Source organism: Rhinolophus sinicus, chromosome 1, assembly GCF_057876585.1.
Source record: "Rhinolophus sinicus isolate RSI-liver-muscle chromosome 1, RSI-T2T, whole genome shotgun sequence".
In the NCBI taxonomy this organism is placed as follows: Eukaryota; Metazoa; Chordata; class Mammalia; order Chiroptera; family Rhinolophidae; genus Rhinolophus; species Rhinolophus sinicus.
In genome coordinates, this window is record NC_142501.1 from 184,964,684 (window position 1) to 184,982,639 (window position 17,956).

The 17,956-nt window shown below is 43.9% G+C and overlaps 1 protein-coding gene across 1 annotated transcript in view; it reads left to right on the forward strand.

Annotated features, from left to right (window-relative positions):
• The window catches only part of HADH (hydroxyacyl-CoA dehydrogenase), a 46,091-nt gene extending 28,483 nt beyond the window's left edge, over positions 1 to 17,608 (forward strand). Inside the window, exons 4-8 of the mRNA XM_019741921.3 lie at positions 2,493 to 2,619; positions 5,692 to 5,781; positions 9,756 to 9,828; positions 15,680 to 15,796; positions 16,749 to 17,608. Of these exons, the coding sequence (XP_019597480.1) occupies positions 2,493 to 2,619; positions 5,692 to 5,781; positions 9,756 to 9,828; positions 15,680 to 15,796; positions 16,749 to 16,867 (526 nt within the window). The 3' untranslated portion in view covers positions 16,868 to 17,608. The remainder of the gene's footprint in view (positions 1 to 2,492; positions 2,620 to 5,691; positions 5,782 to 9,755; positions 9,829 to 15,679; positions 15,797 to 16,748) is intronic.
• Positions 17,609 to 17,956: the final 348 nt, after the last annotated feature.

The window sequence follows — 17,956 nt, forward strand, 5'->3', positions numbered from 1 at the left end:
TATCGAAGGACATTTTGGTTGTTTCCATGTCTTGGCCACCGTAAACAAAGCTGCAATGAACATTGGAGCACACGTGTCTTTATCTCTAAATGTTTTCAGATTTTTTGGGTAGATACCCAGAAGAGGGATTGCTGGGTCATATGGCAATTCTATTCGTAATTCTTTGAGAAACCTCCACACTGCCTTCCATAACGGCTGCACCAGTCTGCATTCCCACCAACAGTGTATGAGGGTTCCTTTTTCTCCACAGCCTCTCCAACATTTGTTGCTATTTGTCTTGTTGATGATAGCCATTCTGACTGGGGTGAGGTGATATCTCATTGTGGTTTTGATTTGCATTTCTCTGATGATTAGTGATGTTGAGCATTTTTTCATATGTCTATTTGCCATTTGTATGTCCTCTTTGGAGAAATGTCTCTTCAAGTCCTCTGCCCATTTTTCAATTGGGTTGTTTGTTTTTTTGTTGTTGAGTTGCATGAGTTCCTTGTATATTCTGGATACTAGCCCCTTATCAGAGGCACTGTTTGCAAAAATCTTCTCCCATTCAGTTGGTGGCCTCTTTATTTTGTCAGTGGTTTCTTTTGCTGTGCAGAAGCTTTTAAGTTTCATATAGTCCCATTTGTTTATTTTAGCTTTTACTTCCATTGCCTTTGGAGTCAAGTTCATAAAATGCTCTTTGAACCCAAGGTCCATAAGTTTAGTACCTATGTTTTCTTCTATGCAGTTTATTGTGTCAGGTCTTATGCTTAAGTCTTTGATCCATTTTGAATTAACTTTGGTACATGGTGACAAATAGCAGTCCAGTTTCATTCTTTTGCACGTGGCTATCCAATTCTCCCAGCACCATTTATTGAAGAGGCTGTCTTTGCTCCATTGTATGTTTTTAGCTTCTTTGTCAAAAACTATCTGTCCATATTTATGTGGTTTTATTTCTGGGTTCTCAATTCTATTCCATTGGTCTATGTGTCTGTTTTTCTGCCAATACCATGCTGTTTTGATTATTGTAGCCCTGTAGTACAAGCCAAAGTCAGGAAGTGTGATACCTCCATTATTGTTCTTTTTCCTTAAGATTGCTTTGGCTATTCGGGGTCTTTTGTGGTTCCAAACAAATCTGATGATTTTTTGTTCTATTTCTTTAAAATATGCCATTGGGATTTTGATGGGGATTGCATTGAATCTGTATATTGCTTTGGGTAATATGGCCATTTTAACTATGTTGATTCTTCCAATCCATGAGCACGGAATGTCTTTCCATTTCTTTGTGTCTTCTTCAATTTCTTTCAAAAATGTCTTATAGTTTTCAGCATATAGGTGTTTCACATCCTTGGTTAAGTTTATTCCTAGGTATTTTATTCTTTTTGCTGCAATTGCAAAAGGAATTGTTTTTTGTATTTCTTTTTCTGAGATTTCATTGTTAGTATATAGGAAGGCAATGGACTTTTGTGCGTTGATTTTGTCACCTCACTCTTCTCTCCTCTTCCAGATTACTTGTTTGTTCTCCATTCTCCTCCTCCTTTCCTCCCACTTTCCCATGATTTCAGGCAGATTACAGTATTGGTTTTTGGTAAGCCCGAACCCCCAAATCTGGTCAGTAAGGGACCAACCGTTTCCCTTCCTATACTGTTACCAGACCTTTGTGGTTCTCTAATGAGCATTAGGCCATTTTGTGTGTACTCATCCACAAGGTGTCGCTATAGGAAAGCCTAGAAGTCTTGCCTGACTTTTTAAAGATTTGCTTGTCACACTTTTGGCACCGCATTTTATTGTGGTCTTTAAAAATTAAACTTGGTTTAAGTCAGTATGGATTTTTAAAATTAGTAATATTTTATATGCACAGAAGAAGGTGGTACTGCTTTTTAGGAGCAGAATACTTTCAACTACGTTTATCATGTATATACATATATCCTTCCTTCCCCAGGTCTCCCTGTGTAACCTTAAAACTCCTTTTGGACCATGGTGGCTTTCTTCTGTTTTCATTTTAATTCCCATTCAGCAGAGAAGTAAAGCTTTTCACTTGAGGGGAAAAGATCAACTGATGTTTCTAGTTGAGGATTTCTTTACAGCTTTTTGTTTGAGTGTCTGTGATACATCTTTTTTTCGTTAGTCTTTGATCACTTAGAGTTTCATTTTGTGATTAGGTTGGTTAAGTAGCTGCCTCCATTTTTTACTCACATACCATGAAAATTAACTAATACAAGTAGATAGGAAAAAGTTTGCTCTCTAAAATTAAGGAAAGATTGGCAAAGATTAAATACGACTTTGGAACAGGTAATTTTTAAATTACTTAATATAAAATTTTGAAAGTAAAAGAGCCAGGTCACTTGATTTCAGCCTGTTTTTTTCTCAGTGTGTTTTCTCTGCCTTCCTTCACGGGTCAGGATAGCAGAGCTGGGCAGAAAGCGGTTGCCTTGTGCATTGTACCCAAGAGTAGTCCTGTTTACAAAGAATGAGTCCTGATTCATTCCGCGACTCCACCGTCTTTCTCTCCACAGACACACAGTCTTTGCCAGCAACACTTCCTCTTTGCAGATCACGAACATAGCCAATGCCACCACCAGACAGGACCGATTCGCCGGGCTCCATTTCTTCAACCCAGTGCCCTTGATGAAGCTCGTGGAGGTCAGTGGGTACCTGCTTGTGTGTGTCTGCTTGCTCTGCCCGCTCAGTCTTGCTTCTCTGAGCCAAATCTGCCCTGCCACTGCCGTTTGCACTGGGTGGATTGTAATGTGGGCTGCGGGGGTGTTACCCTTGTGCTGTGTTTCTCTGGCCATAGTCTGACCTCTCAGAGCCAAAGGAAGAAAGAACACGTAATACCTCAGGAGGCCCCTGTGCTTTGTTTCTTCGCAGCCATGTGTTCTCACCCATGATATCCAGGAAAGCTGTTAACTTTGTGAAATGCCATTGTTTGTCCCATAGTTGATGGGCAGTGCAGAGAGAAGGCAGCACCCAAGACCACTGGCTTGATGAGACCCAGAGGGGAGAGTGACACTTGTCCAGATTGTTTCGTGGAGGTCAGTTTGCTCCAGGCTGTAAATGGAATTCTTACTAGACAGCCTGGTTCTACACTGTACCACCCATCCACGGTTCCAGAGGTGCATTCGGCCCCACGTACAGGGCCTCAGTGTCGTCCTCAGATGGGGCACATCTCCTGGTTGTGATCAGAGCTATTCATGCAGCTGCTGATAGCCTTGAACCTCCTGACTGCAAATCTGCAGGTGAGGGTGATGATGGGGGACTGCCCCAGCCCTCCTGTTTGAGCTGCTTCTGCTTGCTTGGAGACTTGGGACGAGGGAGATGGAGTCACAATAGACAGTCTGCGCCTGAACTGTGGCAGCTTGCCTTTTACAGGGGACTAATTACAGGGTCTGAGGAGCAGCCACCATTAAAGTAGCATTTGCTGTGAGGTTGAGGAGTTATTGCCGTGCGAAGTGTGGGGGACGTGGAGTGGGCAGACCTTTGGAGCCCGCAGGCTCCCTGGGAGAGTCTCAGGATCTTTCTCTTCCAGGCTCCCTCCCCTCCTTCATCCTCTCATCCTCCCCACCCCAGCATGAGCAGTAGCTTCTAGGTTAAAGATGACTGTATTTTCCTATAGTTTTTTGTCAAGTGACAACTCTGATCTATCTTGCAACAGGAATGTTTCTGTTCTACTAACACTGCTCCTCAGCTTCTTCCAATTTACCCCATTCCCTAAGGCTGTTTTGAAGAAATTGAGGAATGAAAGGGAAGGGTACGGGAATAGAAAAAATCACAGTTGTCCTCTTTTATGCAGGAAAGAGCAAAGAAGAGGAATGGAATTTTCAGCATTTCAGTACTTAGGGACTAATTACTTTCTTTAGTTACTGTATCATGCACATATGTGTTTTGGAGATAAAAACACATTTTATAGATTTACTTCAAACTCAAATGTTGTTTTCGGCTGCATTCATCTGATAATGTCTGTCTGTGTCTTTGGAAATGTAGCACGTTGGTTGTTAACAGCTAATGCTTAGCAAATGTAATATTTTCTAGAAAATGTTTTCTAAGTGCTCTTCTCTATTCAGTTATTCTTTAACTTCAGCTCCGCATGTGTGTCTGAATGGCTCTTCTCCATATATATATATATATATATTTCTTATTTTCAGATTCTGTGTTGGGAGTATAAGCAGAATATCTGTAGTGTGTTGTTATTCATTGAATGAATGAATATGCAGTCCTCCTGTTAAAAACCTTTGCCACTGACTGCTTTAAACCAACACATTATTTTGAGAACTCCATGACTGGTAACTTTGCCCCAGTTCCATCTGTACAGTTCTGGTGGAGACTTGTGACACCTCCTTTGAACAGCTCTCGGACTGCTGTTTGATTGGTGATGCCTGCAGAGCAGTGTCTGGCCCGTTTCTTCCCTCTCCTCATCCCCGTCTTCACGGCGCTTCTTTCTGTTTCCACTCATTTACTTCCCTTAGTGTCATAACACACCACCACACCCCAAGCTGTGATCACATTAAAACACGAATGATAACAATTATCTTCATTTATAGCACCTTTCATCTTGCACTAGTTCATTAAGCCATACAGGGCTCTTACAGCAGGGAGGATGTGCCAAGTATCACCCCTTGTCACAGGACAGAGGTAAGGCACAAAGGACCCGTTTGGCTTGCCTGAGCTCATAGGAAGGGTCTGATGTAGAAGCCTGTTTGCTTTGACTCTCGTTGAAGTTCCTTAGCTGGCATTTAAATTATACATGTATTTTTTTTTTTAAGTTTAAGTTCACCTGGATGTCTCTCCATTTGCCAAAATCTAATTCCTGGCAGGTGAATTCTCTAAATATTTCCTAAGGGCTGATGCCGGGTGTGGTGCCATCTCCTGTACATCCCAGTGGGCTGCTGTATGCGTGGTAGCGGCCGTATCCTCGCACGGCACCTCACAGGAGGGTGCCTTCCCGCGGTGCCTGGCAGGCAGCAAGCCCCAGCCATGGGACCCTGTTTGCTGGAAATGAAAGCCTTCATCTTTGACAAGCTTGTTCTGAAACGGGGAGCCTTTGGGCTCTGGGGCATCAGTGTGCAAGAGGGTGGAGTAATGGGGAGACGCTCGTCTCCGAGGCCAAGAGACCTGTGACTTGGCCAAGTCACTCGATTTCCTGGGGCTCCTTCTCCCCCTCTACACTGCACGTAAGTCTTTAAGGGTAACATCCTGCTCTGGTAGACGTCTGGTTTCCTCCCTGATGTCAATAACAACAGCACGTAAAACACCAGCAAAACCTAGCACTTCCTGAGCACTTCTTACCTGAGAGGGCTGTACTTCAGGCCTTACCTGCTCCTCTAATCGCATTCTCACCTCAACTCCTTGAGATAGGCAGAGTGATTTCAGTGTCATTTCAGTTTCACAAAACATGCCCAGAGTCACAGGGCCAGGGAGTGGTGCAGTTGGGATTTGAGCCCAGGTCTGTCTCAGTGGCAAAGCCTGTAAAACTCTCCTATACATACATTCATATTTATATTTTAAGCCTTGATTTTGCACAGCCTGTAGTACTCCACTGTGTTAAAGTGGGCATTTTGGTAAACATTTTGTTTCTGGCTTGAGATCCTTCTATTCTGACACGAAAACTGTTTTTGCTGCCTGTGCGGACGCTTTTGATCAATGTTCCTTGAACTGTTCTCTTTGAAATTATTTGCTGACTCTTCATCATAATCGATATCTGTGTTGCATTTCCAGGTCATTAAAACACCAATGACCAGCCAGAAGACATTTGAATCTCTGATAGACTTCAGCAAAACCCTTGGAAAGCATCCTGTTTCTTGCAAGGTAGAGCATGGGTAGCTTGGGAAGGGAGTGTTTTTCCTCAGAACCTGACTAACTCCAGGTAGAATTGTTCCGTAGCAGAATGATGCGTGAGATGGGGCACTTGTACTGCAGGCTGTCGCGGGCTGCAAGAGCCAGCTCCGCCTCCTTCCTAGTTTGCCCATAGGGAAGCCAGGCTCCTAGGCCACACCCAGGACCATAGCAGATAGTCTGAGATCCAACTGGGGCCTGTGGCTGGGCCAACTTTCCTCTGGATCTGGGCTGTTTTTGGTCTGTTGATGAGCAGCTGTGTTTCCATAAACAGATTTTATTACCCCATCAGCTTTAGCCTCTGCTGGGCCCCAGGGAGGCAGAAGCACCCAGTGTGTCAGGCACAGCCTGGTGGACACACACACACCCCCAATACAACACCTGGCCTTCGCTTTGGTTAGAGCACTCCACATGGTTAGGAAGATAAGGAGCGAGGGGAGCTCACCCGCCCAGGGTAGCTTAGCGACGCTGTTTCTCAGTGGGATGTTGCCTTGTGGTTTTGTTTTGTGTTGTTTTCAGTGGAGAGCGTGCCTTGGCCTTTCCCCTTTCTTAGGGTACCCAGTTATTAGATGTAAAACCACCCCCTTGCTCTCACCTGCTTTGTTTTGATTACCTTCAGTCTCTCAGGGACCACATTTCTGCATGGTTTGGCAGTTTTTCTAAAGGGGCAGAGTGTCACAAAGTGACATAGAGATTTTTATAAATACGTCACCTACTTTTTTGACCATAATCTTTTATATCATTATGGCTCTTTTCATAGCATACTTTTGCTTTCTGAAAGGCTCTCAAATTTGAATCCACAGTGTTGTATAAATCCATAAAGACTCATGTTGTTCATGAATCATCTGAATAAGTCGCCTGTCGACGTGGAGCCCAGTAGCCAAAGAAAGCAGACAAAGATGGTCCCCCAACCCCCGGAGTGTAATGTTATTAGGGAGTCTCATTTTTTAACACTCTTTTTTTCTTTGTTTAGTTTTGTGGTTTTTAAATCATCTTAATTTTTAAAGTTACACTAGTAACCAGATGTTATGATTGTGTTTTCTTACCAGTTTATGCTGTGTTAGTGGCAGATAGTAGGCATATGTTAGAAGGAACATCAGTATGTAGCAAATCAAAGGCTAGATACGGAAGTGCAGGGACGAAGCAGTGATTATCCTCAGCAGCATAATCATTCTTTCATCTAGAATAAGTATCTGTTCCTCCATCAGGGTGGCCACTGCAGATGAAGGGATGGGAACGCTTTGGTTTCATAAAATTACCCTTGTTACATCACCCAGAACACTTACTCTAGATGAGACCTCAAGGCCTCCTGAGAGGCTCTGTGGGTCAGTTATTCAGGCTGTTGGTGAGGCATCAACATAATACAAGGCAATGGGGAGCTGCACACTTGACTGTAAAGAGCCAGCAATGAGTATTTTAGGGCACATGGTCTCTGCTGCAGCTTCTCAATCCTGCTGTGGTAGGGGGAACACATGCAGAGATGAGTGTGGCTGTGTGCCAGTAAAACTTTATTTATAAAATCAGGCTGGGGGCTGGATTTGGCCTGCAGGATTATAGTTTACCAACCCCTGACATAGAACAATGGCATTAGTGTGCCTGGGATGTGTCTGTCTTCATAGTGAGACTTCACAGGGAGAGCATGATGTAAAAAGTTAAGGCCATGGACACGAGCCAGCCTGACTAGATTCAAATCCTGGCTCTGGCACTTATTAGCTGTATAACCTTGAGCAAGTTACTTAACCTCTCTGTGCCTCAATGTCCTCTACCTAACATAGAGGTACTAATAGTACTTGTCTTATAGGACTATAAGGAATAAATGAATTAATATTTGTAAAGTACTTATAACAATACCAGACACATGGTAAGTACCGTAAATATATTTAATAGATAAATAAATACCAACAATGTAAGGTGTGCAATTACATAAAATTAAATTGCTTTATTCAAGGACGATGTCTCTACATTCCACCAATATTATGAGTGTTTGTCTCTGCATCCTCAATAGCATTGATTATTTTAATGGGGAAAAACAGCCTTTCCCAATAATCTCATTGGCAAAATGCTATTTTGTTCTAATGAATATTTCTTTGATTAGTAGTGTGTTTAAATATTGTGTGAGTTTTAGTATTCTTTCCTTGTTGAGCTCTATGAGCTTTTTATGCAGACAGTATTAACTCTATACAGAGGGTGCCAAAAAAATGTACACACATTTTAAGAAAGGAAAAAACTGTATTAAAATTGTATTAATATATACTGATATGGTGTCCTGCGTGGACTCAGTTACCCTGTCCTGAGTCTCTGCAGTAAACTTTTTGAAGTTGAAAAGCATTTTTGTGGGTGGCCTGGTGGCTCAGTTGATTAGAGCACAAGCTCTGAAAAACAGGGTTGCTACTTCGATTCCCACATAAGCCAGTGAGCTGCGCCCTCCACTAGATTGAAGGACAACGACTTGGAGCTGATGGGCCCTGGAGAAACACATAGTTCCCCAATATTCCCTAATAAAATTTATAAAAAAGAAAAGCATTTTTGCCCTGTTTATAAAATCAACATCGTTTCACTAATATAATCTTGGTTAAACTGATCAAGCTCTTTTCTGCATCTCTATTTTCCTGGGAGAGAGGGTAGGGGGTCGTTTTACAGGAGGTACAAGTCCTATGGCTTTGTTGCCCAGTGTATCCCACATGCAGTCGAGTGCAGGGGCTGGTCACCTTTAATTTAGAGTGTATGGAGTGCCTGGTATGTGCTAGAAATGGAACCCAAGGCCAGGGTGAGGATTTCTGCCTGCAGGAAGATCACAGCCTTTTTTAAAAAGAGGAGGCACCATTTACTTAATGCAAATCAGCGTCACATAAATACTACCCTGGCCAGCCCCACAAGCCCCCAGAAGAGATCAGCAGGTGAATCCACATCCCACACTAGGCCTCCAGGAAAGATGGGGAAGCGTTTCAGTGTGGAGGGTAAGGATGGAAGGAGTCTTCCAGGGTGGTGCGTCCTGGGTAGCGGGCGTGAAAGGCCAGCAGCGGGTCTCTGAGGGCATATGCTCGATTGTCCCAGCACCTCTCCCCAGCTCACCCATTCTGCACTGGGTGCTAAAGCAGGAGAAAATCTTGAGCAGCCCTGGAATGGTTCTGAGGAGCCCGGAATTAGTGCTCTGGTGAGAGTTGTTCAAGATGCAGTGTTCTAGATTCCTGAAAGAGATGAGGGAAAGGAGAGGAATCAAGGGGCTACTACCGTGTTTCCCAAAAAATAAGACCTCGCTGGACAGTCAGCTCTAAGATGTCTTTAGGAGCAAAAATTAATATAAGACCCAGTTTTATTTTACTATAAGACCGGGTCTAATATATAATATGACATGATATGATATGATACATGATACCTGGTATAATATAACATAACATAAAACATAACACAACATACCGGGTCTTAAATTAATTTTTGCTCCAAAAGACGCATTAGAGCTGATTGTCCGGCTAGGTCTTATTTTCTGGGAAACACGGTATTTGAGTGTAAGGCAATATGCAGAGCATTTTATTTGTTTTCTGATTTATCTTCACAACTTGTCAGGTAGAAATGATTACTCCCATTTCACAGATGAAACAGTTTCAGGATGACGCAGAGCCAGAGACTATTGAATTTGAGCCCAGATCTGGCTGCCCCCAAAGCCGTGCTCTTCCTACTGACCTCCCTGCCATGATGTGCTTTTATTTCAGGATCCATGCAGTAGGGGCATCTGGGTTTGTTTGTTTGTTTGTTTTTAAGTGCTAAAGTTGTTGGATAAATTGTCATGCAAGGTGGAAGTAAGGCTGTACTTTAAAACAAGTTTTGAAAATGTGTAGCTTAATAAATGTTGGTAACATAATCGAGAGTGAGGTTGATCTGGTGACTTCACAAAAGAATAAAGTTCAATGAAAATCACTTGTCTTTTCTTTTTCTCTCTCCTAAAACAGGACACGCCTGGGTTTATTGTAAACCGCCTGCTGGTGCCGTACCTCATGGAAGCAGTCCGGCTGTACGAACGAGGTAGCCGTCTTGAGCCAGGCGGGAGCAGTCCTCACGCAGGGTCTGCAGGAAGAGTGGGCTGTGCAGAGGCCGAGGGAGCTTCCGGTTTCTAGGTTTCTAGCCAAGTGAACCAGCCCCTGGCTCTGGGACCCTCCACTGCATTCCCAGCCAGAGCAACTGCTCGGCCAGTCCAGATTTATATCCTGGATCCCTGCTGTGGGTTAAATGGTTTATTGCTTAAAATAATAATACTAATAATGTAAAAATCACTGGGCTAGGTAACCTTCAAAGTTCTTTAAGGTTCTGAAATTGTGACTCTGTGGTAGGGGATGGGAAATGAGAAGGCTGAAATGTGCTGAGGACCATTTCTGGCAGCCTTGTCCGGCCTTCCCGGTGACGCCATGACACATGTTTGTTTGTTTTGTTAACGTTAAGAGAATGGTCTAAAATGACTCCTCAGTCAATACTTGTTAATAGAAATATAAGACTTGGGACCTGGTCCAGGTTATAGGATGTCGTGTATCCTCCTGCCTGCTTTCCCCACCACATTTCTGGAAAGGTAACAATCATGTCTGCTTCAAAGGCAAATAGGCCTTAATAGGACTGGATAAAAAGCAAGTGTAATTGTTTTCAATTACTTCACAAATGCTTGCTCCTGAGAATGTCATTTTTAAAGCAAAACGTTTATACCAGCTCTTCCAGAGAGATGAAAGCACATTTGCTTCCTCAAAATCTGCTTTAAATATTAAAACTTTTCTCTGTGTTTCATGGAAGCATTTGCCTCACTTTTGCTCCGAGATCAAACCAACACTTCTGTGTTTATCTATCAACAAATAAGCCTAATTACACCTCAAAGAAAGCGGGAAGCGTTTTTCTCCTGCCTTGAAAGGCAGGGTTGATTATTTTTTAATGTAATGTGGTAGGATATAGCATGTGGGTGATCCACCTCTTCGTGGTGTTTTTCTTGCAGGAACCTACTGTCACTTTGATATATTTTCAAATGTATTTTTACATTATTAGTATCTGATTGTAAGGTGAAAGCCATTTTCTTGTCTTCTGTCCCCTTCCACCAGCAGTGGTCCCTTTCTAAATAGATGGATTCCCTTTGACCCTCACCATAACTAGTCGCTTGTGAGGTGACACTGGAAGGGGTGTCTGACCCCACAGGGGAGGTGCTCTCAGCGCCCTGTCGTTGCTGTCCCATTGCCTCTTTCCCCACAGCCTTCTCGGAGCCTGTGAGCCATAGCACGTGCTTCGGAGGACCTGGGTGTCTTGTCTGGGGCAGGTGCCTTCTCCCAGCAAGCCACACTATGGTCTGGACTCCTTATGTCACACCTCAGGCTTCTTCGCACGTACCTCCTACCACCCCAAGGTTCTGCCCTCCTTCACCAACACAGAGCGGTGCTTAGATGCACACCTGCCATCCCATCTCCCTTTGCCTGCACTTGAGCCCCTGGCTGTCCTGCATCCACTCTGCTTTAAAACGTGAAGCCATTTTGGATCATCCCTCTCTTGCCTGCCACTTCTGTTCATTTGTCACTTTTGATTCCGCTCTGTCACACCAGCCACCCCTGTGCCAGTCAGCCTGCCTCAGTGAGGCTCCTTCAGGCAGCAAAGGAATTCACATTACCTCATGTCTTTTGCAAACTGCCCTTTTGTCCTGGAAGGGGAAGAGACAGTGTATGCTATGTCTGCCCCCACACAGATGGGGGAGCCCCGGGTCCAGCAGACACTCTGACTGTTTAGCCTAGCCTTTTCAGAACTCATTTAAGGAGAACTCTGTACAACGCTGTCTTGGCCAGTCCACTCTCTTAGGCTGCTACAACAAAAAGCACCTCAGACTGGGTGGTTTCTGTAACAGAAGTTTACGTCCCCCAGTTCTGGAGGCTGGATGTCCAAGATCAGGCTCACAGCACGGTGGGTTCTGGTGAGGGTCCTCTTCCAGTTGCTAACTGCCATCTTCTCGTGTCCTCACGTGGCAGAGAGCAGAGAGGAAACAAGCTCTATCGTGATTCTTAGACGGTCTCTCATCCCCTTCATGGGGGCTCCACCCTCCTAATCTCGTCTAATCCCAATCACCTCCCAAAGGCCCCACCTCCTCATACCATTGTACTGGGGAGTAGGGTTTCAACATAGGAATTTGGACACAAACATTCAGTCCACAGCAAACACTGTTGATACACCTGCGGTGTGAGGTCTCTGTGCAGACAGGCTGGCAGGATGCTGCTTGGAGTGGAGGCTCGTCAGGACAATGTATGGGGCACTGGAGCACAGTCTTCTCCGTGACTGTCCACTCAGGCCTCCTGGGCAGCTGAACGGCTTGCAGACCACAGGCCGCCTCCGGAACTCCCGGTGGTGTCTCGGCACTCACCGCCCCTCGCCTCTGCCGCCTCATGCTCGGCGCCTCGTGCTTCTGCAGTGGGCCTTCTTTCCCGGGACCCGTCAGCTTCTGTCCTCACTATCGCTCTCATTCATTCCCACTCGAATTAAGGTGTGATTGGTGTGCGTGGTCATCCCTGTGGGTCAGAGCTCACTCTCCAGATCTTTGAACAGTCTGGTGCCCAGGAGCAGACAGCTGCCCCCATCAGATGCTACTCTTGACAGGTTAGCTCTGGTAAGGTGATGGGGCCACATGGTTAGCTCTTCTAAGGTGACACCCTGGGAGTGCCATGAGCCTGTCCCCAGTCACTGTGTGACATCCTGCTCACTCTGTCACTCCCCTGCTGGAGCCATAGTCAGTGCTTCTGTTGTCACCTACCAAATACAGTGCCCTTGCCAGAGGACCTTCTTTTTCCTCCCCCTCTGTCCCCTCACCTTTCTCACAAGGCCCCTCTGGAGTGTCCCCACAGCTGCAATCTAGGTTGTCATAGCTCTCTTTACACTTTGGCTCTCCCTTGGGGCAGTTGCCAGTCTCTTTCCTGTGGCACGGCAGGTGTCTTTCTTCTCCTGTACTCTCTTCTCTGGTAGTGTCCGGGTCCTCATCTTCATACCCCCCAGAGTGCCTGTGTAGGGCAGGCATTGAAGTTGCTGTTGCAAAATAAAGGAATCGTGGCTGCTGTGACCCTGGTTGTTAATGCCCGGAATCGTGGGCAGGTGGTGCTGATGAGCCAGCAGAAGAAACATGGGGCGGGTCCCAGGTTCCCAGGCTGCAGAGGGTCTGGGAGTTCACTGAGGAAACTCTTCCTTGTCTAGAGTTAAGGGCTGTCAACTGGGGAGCAGGGACCCATGAACCTCCTAAGGTGTGGACTGTGTTTCCCTGAAAATAAGACCTAGGCAGACAATCAGCTCTGATGTGTCTTTTGGAGCAAAAATTAATATAAGACCTGGTATATTATTATATTATGTTATGTTATGTTATGTTATGTTATGTTATGTTATGTTATGTTATATTATTAATTATATAAGACCCGGTCTTACAGTAAAATAAGACCGGATCTTATATTAATTTTTGCTCCAAAAGACACATTAGAGCTGATTGTCTGGCTACGTCTTATTTTCCGGGAAACACAGTTATATACGTTTCTTTGAAAGGGTGTCAGATTCTCAGTGAAGTGTTTTGACTAAAGAAGGTTAAGAATTATTGGTCTAATACACGATACACTTAACTCCCACTTGGCACACCAATCTGTGTGTATGTGTTTTATTTCTCTCTTCTTTTTGGCTCTGTATTACTCAGAGTTGTGCTGACTTTGTAAAACTGTTTACATTTTTTTTATGATAGGCTGTGTTTCCACATTTTTTGAAATAAAATAGTCAAGTGAGTCTCTGAATCTGGAATTACAGTTTTGCCTCTAGGGTTCATTATCTGTCCTTGAATATAGCTTTGATTAAATGGCTTTAGAACCATTATGCTGTGAGATTTCTATCCCCAGGGAGCCTAAATTCTAATGAGGGAGACAGCTCACAGTAAATGAACCAATAGATACCATGTTAGGTTGTGACCAGTAATCTCCGAGAAAGATAGTCAAGAGGATGGCAGGGGTCCTGCTGGACAGTTGCTAGTTTATATGCATGGAGGGGGCGGGGCTCCTTCGATGAGGTGACACAAGAGCAGAGGCCTACAGATGTCTGACGACATCGGGCACCAGGCACAGTGAGCAGCGCGTGCTGAGCCAGAGGAGGGTGCTAGGCTGTCATTCCAGTATTCCAGGTCTGACACCACAGAAGCCTCGGGGTTTAATGAAATCCTTTGAGCAGATTCCACTTATCAGCTGCCATGTTCTTTCTTATTTCTGCCTTTGCACATGCTGTTCGCTCTGCCTGAAATACCCTTCCCTGCCCACTCTTCCCTCTGGATTCTCTTCAGGATGGTCAGGACTGGGTCTGAGTGGTGGTTTGGGTGAAGTGGCAGTGTGAATAAGCCTCTCCATCTTTGCCCACCCAGCGCTGTGCGAATGTTCATGAAAACAAGACAAGCGCTTGTTATAATGAAATGTTTGGTTTATATATCTGGGTCTTCCCATTATACCATGAGTACTCAGTGCTTGTCTTGTTTTTCTTTGTCTCATTCTAAGTCTCTGGGGCCTGGTGCATAGCAGATAAAAATACAGGTTGAATGAATGAATGAGGCCACCTGAGAAGGCTAATGGATGTGATCAGTTTTGCTCTCCTTGCTTTCTTATGGCCTGAAACTCAAATCATGATTCTCAGGATCCTCTGGCTGACCAATTAGTGGAGTACCAATAATGTAACCCATAAGAAATAATTGGTTGGTATTTTAATCGCCTTGAACTGCCTTGAAAACCTTTGACATTACTTTGGTATTTAATATGCTTTTAAAAACATAGTCTTTATAGATGTTTAAGTAGTTCCTCGTGCCTAAAAATCTGAAATATTTAGGTATGAAATGCTCTTTGAGTATGTTAACAATTTTTTCTTTTATTTAGTTTTGTAATAATTGGCCATTTCTTTATGCTTTGGAACAAAATTGGGGACAGCCGCTTGTTACAGATTTATCTTGTTTCTGATTTTGGAGAAAGGAGAATGATCGTTCTCCTAAACACCTCTTAGGCCCAAGGACAGTATGTTAAGGATAAAATTCTAAGGAAGAAGCATATTGGCCCTTGTCTTAGTCTGTTCAACACATTTCCAAACTTGCACGACAATTTTAAATTGGGTTTGGGCTTTTCTTTGAACGTTATCTTGACTAAAGGTTTTTTTATATGAATGTGATGCTAGAGGAATACTCATTACGTGTAAAACCAAGAAAGCTGGAAAGGAAAAATATATATACAAGATATATAAAAACAAACTTAAACTTACTTTTTAAAAAAATAAATTTTATTGGGGAATATTGGGGGACTCTGTGTTTCTCCAGGGCCCATCAACTCCAAGCAGTTGTCCTTCAATCTAGTTGTTGAGGGCACAGCTCACTGGCCCATGCGGGAATTGAACTGGTAACCTTGTTGTTGAGAGCTCACGCTCTAACCAACTGAGCCATCCGGCCACCCCTTAAACTTACTTTATTTTTAAAAGTGCTTTTATCAGTTAAAAATCTGCTCCAGCTTTAAATGATATTTTATTAAATTATTCTAGAGTTGGAAAATCCCAACCCACTAGAAAGTAATGAATGTTTTCCAGCCACTGGGGCCTTCTCTCTCCATTATAACAAGGTAGCAATGCTCTAGAATTCACCTCACACAACAGCTTGGTGGAATAGCTTTGAAAATCTTGTGTCCAAAAAAAAGAAAATCTTGTGTCCTATTTGGCTGGTACTTCAGAGACAAAGTCTTACCCAAAGCTTGAAATCCTGACTCCGGATGTTTTTTGAATGTGCAAATATGTAAAACTCTAGTAATTTTAGAACTAATGGCAGGACAAGGAGAATTGTGGGAAAGGCGGTGGTGACTCAGGGCTGCCCTCTTTTCCTTAGGTGACGCATCCAAGGAAGACATCGACATAGCTATGAAATTGGGAGCTGGACACCCCATGGGCCCATTTGAGCTTCTCGATTACGTTGGGCTGGATACTACGAAGTTCATCATGGACGGTAGGAATGGGAATTCTGTTGTCTTTCTCTAATCGAGTTAAGGTAGTCTGTCCCAACTACGAATTACAATGCCTACTTAAAACAGAAATTATAAGGGGTCTTAGTAGACCTTCCAAAGTCCTGACCCTACCAGCTTAGGGATTCAAGTTAATAGATGGTAGGAGAAGGAAAAACGGGACTGCCTAGTGTGTCCTCACAGGGTAACTTTTTCGTTTTTTTTCTTCTTTTTTTTAAGTTTTCATTTTGAAATAATTGTAGATTGACAGGCAGTTTCAAATATAAAACAGGTCCCATTTACCCCTTTTTCCAGTATCGCCCATTGGTTCCATCTTACGTAACCACAGTACAATATGAAAACCAGGAAATGGACGTTAATACATTGTGTCATCCTCTCACATACTCTGATTTGTGTAACCGCCACTGCAGTCAACATACACAACCATTTAAAAAAATGTGCCCATTTTTTTAGTGGCTTTGAAGACGGTAGAAGTAATTATTAGTATTGGACTATTGAAGTTGAATGTAGCTCATAGTACCGCATTTCACAAAGAATACTTATGTATCTGGGAGGAACAAGGAGGGCTCTCCTTGAAGCATGAACTTTGGGATTTTAAGTTGATGCAGAATACCAGTGGCAACAAATTCAGATTGCTGATGTGTTCTGAACAATGTTCTGTGTCAATAAGGGTCCAGCTGCAGATGAACCAGTGATTTCAGGAAGGCTTTGGATAAACAGGAGGGATGTGGGGATGGGGGGAGCACCCCTGCTTTAGGGCCCCTGGGGCTGCACCAGCTCAGCCTTCCTCTGCCTCTGCTGTGTTGGCCCGAGGGGCACCCACAGCAGGAGTAGGGACTGTCCTCCCATGTTCTGCTCCAGACTTGCCCTGGGAATGCCAAGATACAAAAATGAACCCAGCGCTTCATCCTAAGCCCTATTCTCTCCTCTCAACAGGGTGGCATGAGCTGGATGCACAGAATCCCTTGTTTCAGCCCAGCGCATCCATGAATAAGCTGGTGGCAGAGAAGAAGCTTGGCAAGAAGACTGGGGAAGGATTTTACAAATACAAATGATGCGCAGCTTCTCTGGCTCTGGGATGAAACCTGTAAGCTCGTACCAGCAGCTGCCCAAGTGCCCGCGGGAATGCTCTTGGGTCAGACGTTCCCTCACACAGCACAGTCTGTGCCATGTGCATTTTGATTGTAATCTATCTGAAGTAATTATTTACACATAGCAGAGTCCTCCATTGAGAACTGATTCCCTTTTTTAGTCTGTTCAGTTCTGCCTATTTTCTAAAAAGCTTTATACCCTTGGTGCCTTGGAGCAAACATGTCTTTTGAATCTTGTCATTTTCGTAAAGCATTGCCTGAATTCATTCACTTGTAGAAGGGAAGGCACTTTCTCCGAGAGCAGGCTGGTTTCATCACTGCCACACCGGAGGGTCACGAGCCTTTGACACGTCTGTGGTGTGTCGGTGACGTACAATAGGGAGCAGCACTGCATCGTGCCTTAGGAGAATATTTGCTACCTGCAGCTTCAGGCCTTACCTACATCCTCGACATGACACACGTGTCGTGCCTTTATTCACTTCACCATCAAGATACTGCTGCTGGGTTGGCAGGAATATGTCCCCATGTGCTTGGTTCACAGGAAGAGGTTTCATTCACATCCGAAATCTGAATGATTATTGTCTGTCTTTTTTTCCCATGAGAAATCATTACTGCAAACTGCCTATAAATTGACCCTAATAAAATGCAATCTTTTAATCTGTGAAAATTTGAATCGAAATAAACATGTGTAATTTAAAATGATAATATGCTGAAATGCTTACAAAAGTAAAGGTTGGTAATTTAGACAAAAGCTATGCCCCATCATCTTGAGCCTGTTTCTACTTTTTAAAGGCTGAGGTTTTTCTGGCAGTGGTGGGGAAGGAATGGCAGGAGGTGTTCATGTGTGACCTGCCTGCAGCTGTCACTCAGATTTCTTACCAGTAAAGCAATACTAAGGGCACAGAAAACAATTTTGAGGAACATCTGTTTGTTCTTTGCCAACAGAGAGAAATAGTGTAACATAAGCTTCTTTTAATCATTGGCTTGAGAAAGTATCTTCCAGGATAGAATTTTGAGGCTGGAAAGACCCGGAGGGTCCAAAGGACTCATTAA